This window comes from Neopsephotus bourkii, unplaced genomic scaffold, assembly GCF_033783945.1.
Source record: "Neopsephotus bourkii isolate Nb327-2 ecotype Australia unplaced genomic scaffold, CSIRO-AGI_Nbou_v1 NB_753, whole genome shotgun sequence".
Classification (NCBI taxonomy): domain Eukaryota; kingdom Metazoa; phylum Chordata; class Aves; order Psittaciformes; family Psittacidae; genus Neopsephotus; species Neopsephotus bourkii.
The window spans coordinates 666,599-683,644 of NW_026901251.1; the positions used below are offsets into that span (position 1 = coordinate 666,599).

Below are 17,046 nucleotides of genomic sequence, written 5' to 3' on the forward strand. Positions count from 1 at the left end.
GCTCTGCCAGGGAGGAGGGGAAGCCAGGAAGAAGCAGAGACAGGACACTTGAACCAAACTAGCCAAAGAGGTATTCCATACCACAGCACGTCATGCCCGGGGGGGTAACTGGGAGTTACCCAGAAGGACACGGGGTCTTCTGGGTTGGATTCGTTTTTCGGCGGGTGATATTGTATTCTCTTCCCTGTTATTTTCTCTTATCATTGTTGTCGTTGGTGGTAGCGGTGGTGATTTGTGTTGTACGTTGGTTGCTGGACTGTTCTTGTCTCAACCCATGGGAGTTGTATTATTTCGATTCTCCTTCCCATCCCTCAGGGGGCTGGAAGGCGACTCGGGCCTCGACTGCTTCCAGCCTGGCACCACTCACTGGGAGTGAGTGAACGAGCTGGCTGGGTTTAAACTACGACAGTGACTAAAAGAAGAATGTGCCAAACAGACCACAAAGACTTGTGTGAGAATTTTAAATTTTATAGTACCTCACAAAATACCCACATGGTCCCAACACCACCCACACCACAAGCAACACTGAACACCAGTTTGTTAGAGACCAAAAATAAGTCAGAGCAAATGTTGATTAAATCTTTATTAATAAAAAAAAATCTCAGTATAAAAAAATAGTTCTTTCTGTACACTTAAAGATGAAACTACACAATAGTCACAAAGATACATAACAAGTCAATTTAAAGATTCCTGAAGCTATTTTCAGAATCATGTTCTTTTCTGTTGTCATGTGTCATACATTTATTGTCTCCATCAAAACTGTAAGCTCCCTGAAGCAGTCACTTGAGACACTTAAGTTATGCATAACCATGGCAATCATTAACCTACAAAGAAATAGGTTGACTACATTAATATTTGCTGTTGTTAATTCATCCAGTGATGGACAGAGGTCAGGTAGGTTTAGGGATAGTACGTCAAAAAGTTGCATAGATTATTTACAGAAATTATATCATCCAGCCAAAAGCCTGTTATTTTCTATGACCTCTCATGTATTTCCGTCATTCCTGGTAGAATAAACAATCTTGCAATACTGAAGAGTAAATGAAGCTATGTTACTGTATCTTTCAAGAGCATGAGTCATGACAAATGTAGACTTGGTTAATAACACTAATGTTATTACTTTGAGTTGAATACTTTGCCAGATCTAGCACAGAAAGCTGATAGGCAGCAGTGAATATTAATAGTCACTGAAGGACAAATAGCACTTTAAAGCTACAGCAGAGCAGGTAAGGATAATCTAAAGCAACATCAGAAGTATCAACTCTGATTAAGGTTGCTCTTCTGCTTGGAAGATGTCAGTGTCCACTAGGATTACTGGTTTCTTCTCTCTCTCCCTCCTATTCTGTCCTCAAACACCAACATGCACAGGTACGAATGACAGCTGTACCTGGGTATTTGAGTTTGGGATCTATGCACCCTGCTCAAAGAAAGAGATGAAACTAATAACCATTTCTTCATGTAATTGGGCTTTCTAAAAAGCAAAGCTATTAACAAACATACTTGTACACTTACTCCCTGTAACTGGTATGCAAATACTTGATAGAAAACGTGTACCATATAGCAGTCTCCTACTCTGGACTACATACCTGAATGTTTACATCTGTGTGACTATCAGCCTATAAGGCTGATATCTTAAAGGTAAAACTGAAGAATATCACCTATTGTAAAGTCATTCAATATACATGCTTCTACTAAACTTACAATATCTTCCTGCCATTTTTCTCTAATTCCAATTCATCAGGATATTTAATAGTGGTAACTTCCATTAGAGAGACATCTCAAATTATAGAAACTCTGTAATGAACAATGTAAGCCATGGACATGTCCATTAAGCAATGACATTTAAGCTACTGACAAATCTTTTGAAGATACACTTCTCCACTCTCCCAAAGGTTTTGTTTTCTTCTTGCAGCTGAACACAGACATTAGGGAGATCCCAGGCCTCTTGGAAAAACAAGTCTGTATGTAGTATCTCAGTCATTGAAGCCAATGTGCTGTCCTATTCAACGGTTGGTACTGCAGAAATATATATAAAAAGGTTACAAGTAATCATTTTAGTGTCCTCAGATATACTTATCTGAGTATTTTTTTATGCATTCATATCAGCTTTTTAACATAAAAAGGGTAAACTGCATAAATGGGTGTGCAAGTGCTATAGGTAAAGGATAAGTACCATGAAGAACAGTAGATAAAGGATAAGTACAATGCAGTACAGTAACAATCACTAGCATACGCTTAGTGTGAAGTAGCATCAGTGCATTTGTTAAAATGAAAACATGGGAAGCTTCAATAGCTGTACACTTTTAAATGTCTTTTAAATCCTCAAAATAGCATTGCACTCCCCAGTTTGTTTTAGCCTGTTACAACTTGTTTACCCGAACTTTTACCACAGGGAAAATGGAATGAGTAAGTTACCCCCATCTTTGTAAAAACAGGACTCACCTGCTTGCTGACAGTGTTTTTCTACCAACAGTTGGTGGTTCATTATGGAAAAAGCTTTTTACCCACCAACTTTTATCAATTAACTCAGGTAACCCTGCCAAAGGAGAAAAAGCCAACACCATTAGACACTGGCTAAATAACAAACAGGCAAACTATAAGACTGCTTGAAAGAAAGGAACAATACCATGAAATGCTTTGTCCTGGTCTGCAACATTCACAGCATCTGAACACCAGGAGGAGCTGGAAGAAACACTGGACTCCGAGTTCTGTCTGGCTGTTTATAGAAAATAGACACACATAAAAAATGCTTTGAGAGAGTACACTATTTCTACACCAAGAATTTCTCAGACATTTTAAAATATAAGTTTATTAAGTACAAAGTATAACTTCTGTATTACATAATGCCATTTTAAGGAACACGATTTTTTCTTACAAGTTGATCTCAGTCTACTTTTCACTTAAAATTACACAGAGATCTGTTTGTATAACTTTCACTGAAATCAGTGACAAATCTTAAGCTCATGTACATGTTGCTATCCGAACAAATGAGTTTATTATTGAATATTCAAGTGCAAACCAATCTAATTGTTGTACTTTTCATTGTGATACAACTAATTCCTACACTCGCACTACAGCATCCATGCAGTCCAGAGGGATCCTATTTTACCATATGTATTCTCAAGCTACTGATTATTTCACATGCTTAGAAACAAAGATGTGAGTTGATTTTGCGCTCTAAGCTTGCAAAGTAAATTTGAAGTATAACTAGAAGCCTAGACTAGCTGGGCTAACATTTTTTCTATGTCATATTTTATATTTGAAAAATAAAAGATATTACATGTGCTATTACACCTACATTTCTAAGTAGGCAAAAAAAAAAAAAATAGGGAAAATAAATAAATGGGGGAAAATAAATTAATAACCAGAAGCAGATGCTCATTGAAATTAAAGTTCCTTGATATAACGAAAAACTCCTCAAACTATTAAAAACTACCAGAAAAAGCCACCCTTCTGCCTTCGGCTCACCCAGCTATCACCTGAACCACTTTCTGACTTTTCACGAAGGGCAACAATCCGGGAATCTCCTCGGGAGAGCCTCTGGGGCGTTCAGCCTCTATCCGGCAGAGGACCCTCCCCGGCAGACAAGAGGGGGAGGACGAACACAGGGGGACGACACCTCTCTCCCCGCCCCGTGCACTTACTTCTGTAGTACTGGTTCTTGGCCAAGAGGCAGCCGGCTGAAGGAACCGAGGCCATGGCAGCTCCGAGACTGGGAAACTGCCTCCCTCCGGGACGAGCCTGCGGGAGGAACGAGGCGCTTTACCGGGGAAGCCGCGACCGACGCAGACCGAGAGTAGCAGCAGCAGCAGCGGCGGCGGCGGCGGCGGCGGCCCCCTGGCAGAGGCACCCTGGCAGAGGCTCACCTGCGTTACACAGGAAAACCACCCGTCGGGATGAAAGAGCAGGACCACAACGAGTGCCACCGGCACACCGGACTGCGCCTATATTGGCAGCGGCGGGCGGCCCGCCCCGGTGGCGATGGGGCAGTGGGGCGGGACAGGACGGAGCCAGCCCAGCCCCCTCCCGGCCCGAGACAACCCGCGGCGACCGCCGAGGTCCCCGACCTGTTCCCTCGGTCCTTCTGACCCGTTGTCAGCTCTGGAGTGCATTAAGGGGGGACCAAGATCGGCGGTGTCTGCCCTGTGGGGAAGGGGAAGGAAGGGATGAAGCATACAGGTACCTCTTTCAGTAGAGACTTTCATGCTCATCACAACGCACATACACTAGAGAAAGTGAAGTCAAAGGAATGTTCTCCACTCTCACAGTAAAATAAGTGAAACCTAAGTGAACGTATTTGTAAAGTTAGAGCGAAGTCCCACATAAATCACCAAAGAAGGTTTTTTCACTTCCCATGGATAAATGCACAACTCTCTCTGAACTGTTGTAATCCTATCCTTTGTCCTACAGCGTGTTTCCCTCAGCATTCGGAATTGTCAACAGAAAAAGTAAAACAAAGTTTTTACTGTTTGAGTTGCTCCTGCTCCACAAAGAAATGTTTGATTTATTTGTTATTTTTTCACAGCAGGAGTTGTGGGTAAGAACACTGCCATGTGTGGTGTGTGACACCATGTTACAGCGATGTACCTGACTGCTTGAATAGTGCATCCTATGTGAAATGATAAGAACATCGTTCAGAATTGTTGCTAGCATGTTTGCAAGGATGTAAAGCACACTGCAGGAAAACTGCCTGTAAAATAATACTCATACGGAAATATAACACGTAAGCACAGTCTATTTTCCTGGGCCTTTTTATTCATCTGTTTAGTCTTGACAACATGGTGGTCTTTTCCCGGAGGCTCACCTTTGTGAAATCTGCAAGATTGACAAAGAAAATACAGCTGAGTTGGTGCCAAGCACTAGCACCAGCTACCCCATGCGTTTATCTCATTATGTAAAGAAGCACTGCAGGAGTAGAAAAGTTTACAGATTTTTTGATAGCCCATTCACAATGTACCTCTCTACGCACTGTTGCAGCTCCTTTTTTATGGATGCTTAAATGTAACTGAACCATCAGCTCATTGTATCAGTGACCTCTTTTCCTGTCTTAATACTAAATTTTCATTTTGAGGCTCATTCCATTTGTGGGCAATATATTTCTGCACCACCCCATTTGTTTTGTCACCACAAATGCCCTCACCGTAGGCACTGTTGAGTTGTCAGATCCGTTCCTGAGAGAAGGGAAACCTCCCCAGAGGGCCATAGGAGGTGCACCCCTTGAGCCATGAGGGTGGGCATGTGTAGTGATAGAACTTTGTCCTAGACAAGAGCTGGCAACATCCTCATTTATTATATCTGCTATTCTCTTTCAGGTTTAAGATTCTGTTTTAATCTACTCATAACTTTGTCAAGGTTGTTACTTTGTCAGAAAAACTATTCTGACTCTAATGTGCCCATGGTCTAGGCATTGTATGCAGCAAGAAAGCAGACATAAGTGGCTGTCTTGTGATCCACACAAATATCCATCCGCATTGGAATCATGCCAAAACACTCAGGAGATGTGGAACACCAGGTATGTGAAACTTTAAATTGCTTCACTGCTGCATTTGTATTATTTTGCTATATCATATAGCATACATGGTCATATAACAGTTTTGTTCAGGAGCCCTGTTCCATGCATTGCACTGGAATAGAAAGTACTTATTTAATGAGAAGTTTTCCCCCGTTTCTCCCACTCAATCTGGCATTATGTCCTTCCTATTGTATTTTCTTCAAGTAATGCTCCAAATACAGACCTAGATTTTGCCAGTATTTTTTCTTCCATGGTTCTTTTTACAGTGTGCTTATTTTTACAGTGTGCTTCTAAAATACTAGCACATTTATTTTCAGGCATTGCAACAAAACCAAGGCGTGCTATTATCTTCAGTTAACAAGTGGGAATTCTGAAATCTGAAGGAGCTCAGATACAAGAATCCACAAATCTTAGGTGTCTCATATGAAGGCAGTCTAGGCCTTTTTTATATCTATTTAACACTAAGACACACTTCATTTACCCACTTACTGCTCTCATTCACTTCTCAGCACGTTAATAAATCAGATTCTCATCATACATTTTAAAAATTGGTTAGTAGGCACCTATGATAAATGTGAGTAACTCTCATAACTTCAATTACAAGCTCAGGGGCAAGGTTATAATTTAGCTTTCAAGACAGAACTCAATTGCCTTAACCACTGACCTGTTCTTTTTTCCATGGAAGCCTTTGTTGCATTCACCACCCAACACGTCCCAACCATAGAAGAAGTCCTATGAAATGCACTCTGTAATCTCTTTAACATCACAATTTCGGTTCATATCCATGCTTTGTGCCAAAAAGGCAGGAAACCCATGAAATAAATAGTGCGTAATTCTAAATTTTATAAGAATACATTTACAGAAGGCACATTTTCAGCCTTTCAACTGACTAGTATTGTGACCTTAACAACAGTGTTAAATTAACTTATGTTGTTATGTTAAATAGACAAAACACTGAATTATGTTATCCCATGAACCATGGACACTCATCAAAAGTATAATTTAAATTTTAAAATTAAATAAGTATCACCCATTAAATGGGTAAATCTCCCACCTAATTGTGTCAGGATTACCTGGCATAACCCTTCTTTAGATATTAAAAGTAAAACATTCTGGTCAAAACAATAAAAACAAAAGAACAGTCTATATTGAGCTTAACCTTGAAGCTTACCTGTTAATTATTCACTAGACAAGGTTTATCTCATAAACTTAGCTACTTTTTCAGTTCTTGGAATATCTGTGAGCATGATGCCAATCTTTTTCTGGACGTGTTTTTGTTCCCTGGACTTTTGCAATAATTTTTTTACTTTCCCTTGTTAGTTAACCTAAGAGTAAGTGTGGTGTTAGAAAGTGTAGTGTTGCTTCGTGGCTGTGTCCTTTGAATGATAGTACGGGTGCCCTGACATTAATGTTTAGAGAGATGTGAACAATTTCAGTGAAAGCATCTTTCCATATGCATATACAGAATGGTAAATTTATGGCATGTGAAGGTGGAATATTCCCTCTTACCAAGCTTCTGGAAGAGCAGATTTTGCACTTTTTCACTGCCCAGTCTTATTGCCCATCTGTAATTAATATTTCAATCGAATTTTTGTACAGCAAGTATAAATAACGCTTATTTGAAGGCAGTTGTGTCTTAATTTGACAGGATGACTCTCCATGAGAAGACTGAATTTCCTGGGTAATGTTTTGTAATGGGTGTATCAACATTTTCAGAGAACTGTCATAAACATTTCCTTCATGAATCTTTCAGTAACTCTAATTATTTGCTATCTCAACAAATTGTTTTGCATACTTGTCATGTCATATTTTGAAAGGAGTCTGTAAGTAGGCTTGCATGAAAGAAATTATGCAGCTCCACTATGTCAAGTAACAGACTTTCACTGTGCAAAAGTCAGCTATCAAAACTTGTTTGGTTTATTAGCTACCTCCAAGGACCAGTGTCATCTCTTTTGCATTCATTTTTTTTACTCTTCAAATATTCCCTCAAGACAGACAGCTCTGCGAGAGTACAGGCTCATCTATCAAAACCAAGATTTGAGGAACTGATGAAGAATTAAATGGCAGTGTGTGAGGTGGCAGGGGAATTGGAAATGTGTATTGTATGTAGCCTGTGAAAAGACATAGGGCCATAAAGACACTGAGGAGGGCCTGAGCACAAAAGGAACAGAAAAAGTGCTTCTCTTCACTGCTGTAGTGTGTGGCACCACTGGAAACCATCAGCTTTGTAGTAATGACCACTCCCAGCAGTGAAGTGATTGCTTACTGGCAGTTCTGGCACTTTAAAAATTATTATTATTTTTAATCCTTACTACAAATGTGAAAAAAATAAGAGAAAAAGATATATTTTCTTTTTATTCCTGACCATTTAAGGTATCAGATGACACTGTGGTCAATGGCTCAATGTCCGGCGGTAGATCTGTAACGAGTGGTGTCCCTCAGGGATCGGTGTTGGGACCGGTCTTGTTTAACATCTTCGTCACTGACACGGAGGGTGGGATTGAGTGCGCCCTCAGCAAGTTTGCCGATGACACCAAGCTGTGTGGTTCGGTTGATACGCTGGAGGGAAGGAATGCCATCCAGAGGGACCTTGACACGCTTGTGAGGTGGGCTGATGCCAACCTCATGAAGTTTAACCATGCCAAGTGCAAGGTCCTACACCTGGGTCAGAGCAATCCCAGGCACAGCTACAAGGTGGGCAGTGAAGAGATTCAGAGCAGCCCTGCGGAGAAGGACTTGGGGGTGCTAGTCGATGAGAAAATGAACATGAGCCATCAGTGTGCGCTTGCAGCCCAGAAAGCCAACCGTATCCTGGGCTGCATCAAAAGGAGCGTGACCAGCAGGTCAAAGGAGGTGATCCTGCCCCTTTACTCTGCTCTCGTGAGGCCTCACTTGAAGTATTGTGTGCAGTTCTGGTGTCCTCAACATAAAAAGGACATGGATCTGTTGGAACAAGTCCAGAGGAGGGCCACGAGGGTGATCAGGGGACTGGAGCACCTCCTGTATGAAGATAGGCTGAGAAAGTTGGGGCTGTTCAGCCTGGAGAAGAGAAGGCTGCAGGGAGACCTCATAGCAGCCTTCCAGTATCTGGAAGGGGCCTATAAGGATGCTTGGGAGGGACTCTTCATTAGGGACTGTAGTGATAGGATAAGGGGTAATGGGTTAAAACTTAAAACAGGGGAAGTTTAAATTGGATATAAGGAAGAAGTTCTTTACTGTTAGGGTGGTGAGGCACTGGAATAGGTTGCCCAAGGAGGTTGTGAATGCTCCATCCCTGGCAGTGTTCAAGGCCAGGTTGGATGAGGCCTTGGGTGATATGGTTTAGAGCGAGGTGTCCCTGCCCATGGCAGGGGGGTTGGAACTTGATGATCTTAAGGGCCTTTCCAACCCTAACTATTCTATACTCTATGAAAGCAAAGAGTAAGTACTGAACTCTAGACTCCATGCAGCACAACTTTGAATGACGCATATTGCCTGAAATGTCAGCAGAAACAGGAAAAACACATATTTTGACCTATAAGCCACACTGCCAAAGTACTGGAAAAGACTATACACATTGCTAGACTATTAGTATAACTTTGTGCACTTACAGTTTTCAAAACCCAACAGTTACAAGTTTCTCGTCATTTAGTTCCATGTCCTGTCTAGTACAACACTCATAAGAAAACAAAGATATTTTAATGTGTGTCATAATAGATTTCTTGCTGTTGATTAAAAGTTACCATTTACAATGATGATAATGGTTACGATCCAATGATTATTTCTTGACATATAAAATGGGTCCATGTTACCAGTTCTTTCCATGTGAAACAGATGTTTATGCGGTGCTACAGATAAAATTCACCCATGCAACTGGTATTAACTGGATCTGTTTTAACAGCCTGAGCAAATGTCTAAAGACTAAAGAAATGCGAAGGTGCTATCATTTCACATCTAGTCCTAATCCTTCTAGAAAAGAAACAAAACAAAACACAAAAAAATAAAACCAACCGAACAAAAAACCCTTCTCCAACAGACATGATATAAAACAGGAAATTTGCACTGCTAGAGCCCATGTTACACTTACTCTGAATATGACAAGGCCATCTGACACTTTTAAGTGGAAATAGAAATACACTTTTCAAACACTTGCCTTTCTTTGCTACCTGCAATTACTTACAAGTCCCATTAACTGCTGAAAAATCTCATTATACTACACAAATGAGCCATACAGAGTGTTGATGTACCCTGTGCTTGCAGAAGTGAAGATCTATTCAGGGCAGAAGGAACATATGATCAAATCCTGCATTATCTATTTCTATCTCTGACAAATGCTGTAAATCCTCAGTAAATAAGAAGTGTCAAGCCGTAACAAATGGTTGAGTCTTCATTTCTGCATCATTGATGGTTTTGTTTTGCTTCTGTTTTTGTAACCTACTTTGCTTCTGCTCCTGTAATTCTCTAATTGCCAAAGAAAAGTGGGAGAAGTGCTGGATTAATTTCACATATCTTTCTCAGAAAAAACTGCAGAGAATGGAGTATTTAAACTCATCAAGAGACTCTAGAAATAGCTAGAACTGGGTTATGCAATCCTGGAAATGTCACCTCCACTTGGCTCATCTCACTTCCCTTCAGTTAGACTTTCCAGCGGCTTAGCTCCTCCATATCAGCCAAGAGAGAAGAGCTTATAATTGGATACAAGTGTTCATATTCACTCCTTCACCTTGGAGAAAATGAAATGTTGTCAGCAAGTTTAGGTGGTTATCAGTTCCCTGGGTAAAGTCCTGCAGCTGCTAATCATAGGCTGTCCTCACTTGTTAATGTAAAGGCTGCTGCCAACCTGCGAGAGAGAACTGCTGCCACATGGTATTTGACCAACATGCTTTAAGCCCTTTCAGGACTGCTGGAAAGTTACTGCCCTGCGGTTTGAGAAGTAATTGTTAAAAATCCCCAGCTTGTCATTATACCTACATTTTTCTTGTAAGCCATCTTTGGGTAAAGGTAGCTCTGCATATCTGAAAAAGCTTTAATATTGGAGGAACATGTACACAGAACATGCATATAAAGGTTAAAGTTAGGCAAGCTGCCAAAACAAAGTAGTTTTGCTCAGCACTGGCTTCAGCTTTCACACATGTGCTCTGTAATTCACTGGCTTGGTACTTTGGCCTTCAGAAGGACCAGTGCCTGGGCAGAAGTCAAGAGAAGTATTTCTAAATACCTCTGAAGATCTGAGTACAAGTACTTTTTGGTTTTTCAACAGAGTTCTATTTCTGTAGTTTCATCTGAGAGATCCAAGGACACCAAACACCTGACGTTAAAGCATGTTTAATGAATACTGTTGGAGGAATTAATTCTCAAAACCCTATCTATTTTTATTTTAACTCTTAAAACCTGTACCTTCATTATAAAGTGCAGTTTTCTAATTAACTTATTAAAGAAAATATTCACAAATGAAGTGCAGTCCAAATTCAATTGTTTAAATCTTTAAGCACATTCTTCTATGCACAATTTGCAATATGCAGCGTTTCAGGCAGACGTAGACAAGATGGTTGTGCCCAATCACAACAGCATGTACAGCAAGGTTAACTAGTCAGAAACGAACTAAATGCCAACAAGTAAGAACAAATCCTATGCTCAGGCACTCAATTTTATGCACGTAATTACTGTGGTTTTATCTTTATCACAGATATAGGTTTATATTTTTTATTTTTCTGAAAGTGTAGTATTTATAATAGAGACAAAACCACCATCTGAACCAAACAGCCGTTCTGAGCATGAAAGCAGTGATTCAGATACAGTTCATTAACCCTTTTCATTTTAATTATAATCCAGTCCAAAATTATATATTTTTTTACTACACCATAATGACTTCTTTAATTTGCTGGAAGTACAAAAAAAAAAAAAAAAGAGCAAAAGTAAGATCAGAAAATCTTACTGCAGAACTTATAGTTTTCCTACAAAATTTGGCTGCAAAATTTTGCTCTAATAATAATTTGTGTCAAAGTGTGTGTTATTTTATGGGTTTGACATTGGTAGGAACTTTGATCGTTCTGATATGGATAGTCCTTGGTAATTTTTAAAGCACTGACCATTTCCTTTCTCCTGATTAATTTATTTAGGGTTTCTCTATTGAGCTTTTTAAACTTAAGCACTTAGTCTAAGTCAAATATTTCATTGTGTTATAGTTTAGTAACTTTAGAAATTATGAGCTAATGGTGTAATTCAGTCCTGCCACCCCCCACTGGAAGTTGAAGGATGCCCACAAGCACTGAAGCTCAAAATCAGGAGATTGAACTATTGCAGTTGTCTCCCTGAGGAGCAGGGCTCACAGGGATAATCGGGGTGGCCCTGGCAGGACCTCAGAAGCACAGGAGGGTCTGTGAAGCAGTTGTGTTCCCACTGGGTGAACTCTTCTCCCTGCGGTTTCCCTGCTGTACTATTCCAGGTACTAAATGAAATCTGGCTCACTCTGTTCTCTGCACTGGCAGCAGGCTCAGCTTGGAAAGTCTGCTTTATGGACTCAGATTCCATCTTCTCCAAATTTGCAGCATCTTGCCAAAGGATCATTAGAGTCATTTTTGTCATTTTGGCCTTGTAGGAGGTAAAAGACACTATCTTAACAGCAAGCTAAAAACTCTCAGTTTGGTTTTTTTTTGCAGAAGTGGAGATCTGAAAACCTTAAGAAATGTGTAGTAAAGCTTAGAAATGCATTGTTAGCACTGGCCTTTTTATACATACATACATTTGAGCTACATGGAAATTTTACAGGTAGGTATTTGCCTGTTCAGATGTTTTCTCAATGAAACTGCAAGTGCTTTGAAGCCATGTCTACACTATTCCCATTACCACCATAGTCCCCAGCTGTAGTGGCTTGTCTGCATCTGCATTTTCCTTAGTTTGCCGGAGGCATATTCCTGCTTTGTCGAGGATGTAGTTCTCAAGGCCTTGACTACAATCATGCAACCTCTTATATCTCCTTTGAAAAACACCTCTTACTCCTGCACAGATCCCAGGGCCTGTAGAACCATTGTCTGCTGCCATCCTACAGCATCTTCACTGTTCTCAATGCATTACAGCAAGCTACAGCTTGTGAGGTTGACAAAGGACAACAGAGGCAGCAAAAATATACAGGTATCTCCAGATTCAAGGAAACTGCAAAAAAGCCCAACCCATCACCTTGCTTGGTTGCTGGAGGACTGGGTCTCCTAGACTGCACTCTTCAAATGTTGTTTCAGCACCAGCTGAATCTGCTGTTTTCTGATGCACTGAAAGCATGGCAGATGCCACCATCAAATTCATCCAGTTTTGCCAAATCTGGATATGCATCATGATCATTGGTTATCTCTTGCTAATTTCTGGATACAAAAGATTACTGTCATGGAACTATCTCAGAAACTGCTCAGTGCTGGAGATGCATCACACCTCTTTCTGTCTCACTTCTTCCAGTCTAGAAATGTATCGGTATTTCTCCCAGAAAACTCTGCAATACTTGAACAGATCCATGGCATAGCAATCTGGCATTAGTGATTGTGGCTATGGATGTAATGAAGTCTGCAGGCTGCCACCATCTGCTCCTTTCCTGTCTGGTGAAAGTCTACAGCACCCTGTATATCTCTGCTGTATTCAGGGGGAATAATACACCAAGCTGTGCTAGGTAATGCTAGCCAGTGTTCCCTGGACAAGGCCAGTGCTTAATACAATCACACAGTCTGAGTACCCACAGGCAATTCATGCACAAAAGAGTGAGCCATGTGCACATTTACTACAGGTTTCAGAATTACTTGCACTTCCCCAAAAGAAAAACCACACTCATCCCAATGAAATTGATGTCATGTGTAGGTGCTCACCCACATGGTGGCATACCCTCTGACTATGTCATACCCTCTTCCAGCTGACTCCAGTGTACATGGGGACTTGAGCTACATAACTTAACCTGGATGGTGATTGAAGTGCTAGGGGGCCTGATATCCCATTTCTATGAAATGTCATTTCCATGAAAATGCTGCCACGTTCACTACAATTTAACAAGTATTTCAGACTCTGGGCAATTAAGATAGGGAGCTCTTTTTGAGCCTAAGTGGCTGCAGAAGTAGGAATATCTAGCTAGTACTTTTGCAAATCCTCAGCACATACATGGCTTTACCCTACCTCATTGTATATCCTTATCCAGGAGCAATTTCTAGTTTATGTGTTAGCCCTTCTAGTTGGCAGTCTTCAAAAACGTTTCTAATTCAGGAGCCCTAGGCACTTTAAGGGGGGAAGGTCCATCTGGTGAATTATTCAGTTTTTGTGTGGGAATGCCTCCAGAGTTAATCTCTTCCAATGGGTGCTTTTAATCCACTCTCAGGAGCATTGCACACACCATGTGACATGGAAAACTGGGCCTTGTACTAGAGTACTGCAAGAAATAGGGTTGTGTAAATATAAGCAGATGTCTGCCCAGTGGTGTAGACTTCCTCCTGTTGTGAAGCTCAGTGCTGATAATGCTGTAATTCAAATAGAATGAGGTGGAAGTCCTTCAGATCAGTGGTTGAGAAGCTGTTCCTATTCAAGTGCCTGTCTTACTGTGCTGGGGTGCAGCCCACAGGGCTGCATCAACTTACCCAGAGACTGTCTGACATGCAGGGAAGGAGTCCTTTTCTCATTTCTAATATTCAGCTCAGTGCTTAACATGTCCACTTTGGACACATATTTGCTTTGCAACTTGCATATTTTGGAGACAAAGAAAAAATTAAAGTGTGCAGTACATCAATTTGGTTTCTTAAGGTTTTGTTTTCAGATATTTCTCAGGCTTCTATTTGTCAATCTGCATCACCTCCAATTACTGTGATCGTTCATCTGTGGCCAGAATTCCTGGCTCAAACATTCTTCACACTCTTCACCCAACGCTTGGAGAGAAACTGTAATTCTACCCAGTTTTTACCTGAGTTTTCAAATATTTTTTTTTTCCTATTTTTTTTGCATAGTCACTAAACCATAGCTCTGGGGAATCTTTCAGGTTTGCTAGTAAAGCTCACCAAAAGGTTTCATAAGTTTTTAATCTGAATCAAAAAAACAAAAATCAAAGAGGAAATCATAGTTTAAAAATGCATATTACATACTCTATTATCTTTCTTTTATTTGCTTTCAGGTCTGCATACTTAAAAAAGCAGTTGTACTTGTTTCAGTACAATCTAAATCCTTAACAAATCTTCAGCTGTAATGGGCAACAGTAACATTTTTGCAAGTTTTTTAATACAGTTTGACAGGTAAGACTATGGAAAGCAGTAGTCCATTCTTTTATATTTATGAAACAATCTGAGATTCTATAATATCCTGTCCTGACGTGATCTATTGTTGTACTCTTATTTCTTGCCCCTGTTATCTGGCTGCTGCTGGAAATTTTACTCATAGGTGCTGATGAGTTGCCTTTGAATACAATCACGTATTGTCGCCTGTTCTTTCAGTCTGGTTTATTTTGGGTGATAAATAGACATCTTGAGGCAGTCATCAGACTTTAATTTGGTTGAACAGATCATAACTTGAAAAATCATGATTTTCCTAAAGCGCTGTTGAAGAGCAACCAGTAATTTTATATTTAGCCCTACATTGTTGGCTGTTTATTGGTTTTCTGCAATATGCACTACAATGCTTTTTCTAGTACTTATGGAACTATTCATACATGTTCTATTACCAGCAACAAAATATGTTTACCCACAGAAAATGTGATACTGGGAAAAACATAGAAACACAACACTATTACCTGTACACATCAAACAGTATGCTTACTTGCTTTACATACCATTAAAACTAAAAATTCTGGAGAGTCTCAAATTTGAGAAGCTTTATACTTTCTCTTACAAGGCTTTTAAACATAGCTGCATATAAGTCTTTTTCTGCTTCTATGTTGATGTAAGTATTGGTGACAAGAGATTCACTTCTGACTTGTAAGACTGGAAAGGTTCTGTCTCTTTCCTCTCCATGTTGCTGTCTGTGCTTTCCTTTCTCTTTCTTTCAGCTAATACAGGCTATACTGATTGAGCTGGAGTTTCATTTTGTGTTTCATAGAGGCATTGAGTTTGAGGGCTAGTAAATAAACTCATCTGAGGTCCTCCATGACAAAGGCCACAGGATATTGGCCTCCACTGAGCGAAATAACTTGCATGTGGCTGAAAGGCAGCTTTCAGGAAGTACTTAGTCTTGCCTTGAAGACAGTGAAAGAGGGAGACTCTGCCACTTCCCCACCTGCATTTTCCTGTACTCTTAGTTTTCCATCTTATAGACAGTGTCACCCAAAATGATATCTTTTCTTACTTTTGGCTACTGTTAGTTGTTAAGCACATGTAGAGTTCTAGTAAAGTGATATACAGGGAAGGAACTGGAATCTCAAAAGCCTTTCTTGTCATAACAATCACATCAACTACAGCAGCAGCCAATTTTAACGGAATTTACTTACTTTAAGAAAGCAAAGTTTCCTGACTGATTCCTGATATGACAGAATAAGCATGGTCAGTTTTCAGGAGAAATTTTCAAAGAGCCAGGATCTCTGATGTTTTCAAAGAAACACCATCAGGGTACTCTTCCCTCCACTGTAAGTAAACCCAGTAGCACTGCAGGCTTTACACTCTGAGGACCGTGAGGCTGAACCATCCATTCCTCTGCTGGGACTTGTAGGATTCCAAGGGAACAGAAGGGAGCCCAGATTGTACATTATTTCTCTAGCTCTAATGTTCAGCACAGCAAGGCATCTTTTGTGCCATCTGATGCATCTCAAAAAGGATGTGTGTGAACAACGCTTCTATCGGGCAATCCCTCTGTACTGCTGAGACTCCAAGTTAGATTCTGTATGGCAGGTTTTGAGCCCTAAAACCTAGATCCTTTGAAATTTGTTCCCATGTACCTATCTGGTACAGTTTCTAGTACTGTGAATTAAAGAGCAGGACTTTCAGTAGTCCTCAAAAGTCAAAATCCCTTGCTAGGTCCACTTTACATTAGCTGATGCTTCACATAGCATTCTGTTCAACTACTTATTTTTCTGGTATAGATACTTATTTTGTTAGGGGTGCAGGGGAAAATTCTATAATTTCCTAGCAAATTCAAGGCAAAATATGGGTTTACAGATTTATTTTTTTTTTTTTTTTTTTAGCTGTTCTGTTTACACCTTGTTCTGAAGAATGCCCTGGAACACAGTGTTACCTGCCAAAATCCATTACCTTCTAGATCCCCTAAATTCATTGAAAATTATAGAAAGAATGAAAAAAAACAAACAGTTGTATGACCTGCTGCCACAAGCACATAAATCTTCAGAAAAGAAACATTTGTGGCCATGCTCTCATGGGGTGCTGCTGGGATGTAATTTTCACTAGTTATGCTTACAGATCAGGAAAGCAAGGTAAAAAGCATGGTGATGATAATAAATAGGTGCGGTATCCGTTGTGAGCCTCTTTAGGGAAGTAATTTTCAAAGATGTATGTGGAAAAAGATACCTGTTGAAAGCCAGTTATTTTGTGGAAGTCTTGTACCAGCATACATCTTTTGTGTAGTTTGGCCTATAGTTCATATTTACTCAGATTCTC

General features: G+C 40.2%; 1 protein-coding gene across 1 annotated transcript; it reads right to left on the reverse strand.

Annotated features, from left to right (window-relative positions):
* Nucleotides 1–570: 570 nt before the first annotated feature.
* PPDPFL (pancreatic progenitor cell differentiation and proliferation factor like) lies at nt 571–14,095 on the reverse strand. The gene is made up of 5 exons (XM_061354834.1): nt 14,091–14,095; nt 3,645–3,746; nt 2,627–2,716; nt 2,443–2,536; nt 571–2,016 (listed from the first exon to the last, which is right to left on the reverse strand). The coding sequence occupies exons 2-5, from the start codon at nt 3,697–3,699 to the stop codon at nt 2,004–2,006; spliced, it is 252 nt and encodes an 83-aa protein (XP_061210818.1). The 5' UTR covers nt 3,700–3,746; nt 14,091–14,095; the 3' UTR covers nt 571–2,003.
* Between the last annotated feature and the right edge of the window lie 2,951 nt (nt 14,096–17,046).

Coding starts and splice junctions, on each gene's coding strand:
- PPDPFL (XM_061354834.1), bottom strand. CDS start 3,699: ATGGCCTCGGTTCCTTCAGCCGGCTGCCTCTTGGCCAAGAACCAGTAC. Junction 2,717..3,644: donor CAAGAACCAGTACTACAGAA/GTAAGTGCACGG, acceptor TTCTATAAACAG/CCAGACAGAACTCGGAGTCC. Junction 2,537..2,626: donor CCAGGACAAAGCATTTCATG/GTATTGTTCCTT, acceptor CTCCTTTGGCAG/GGTTACCTGAGTTAATTGAT.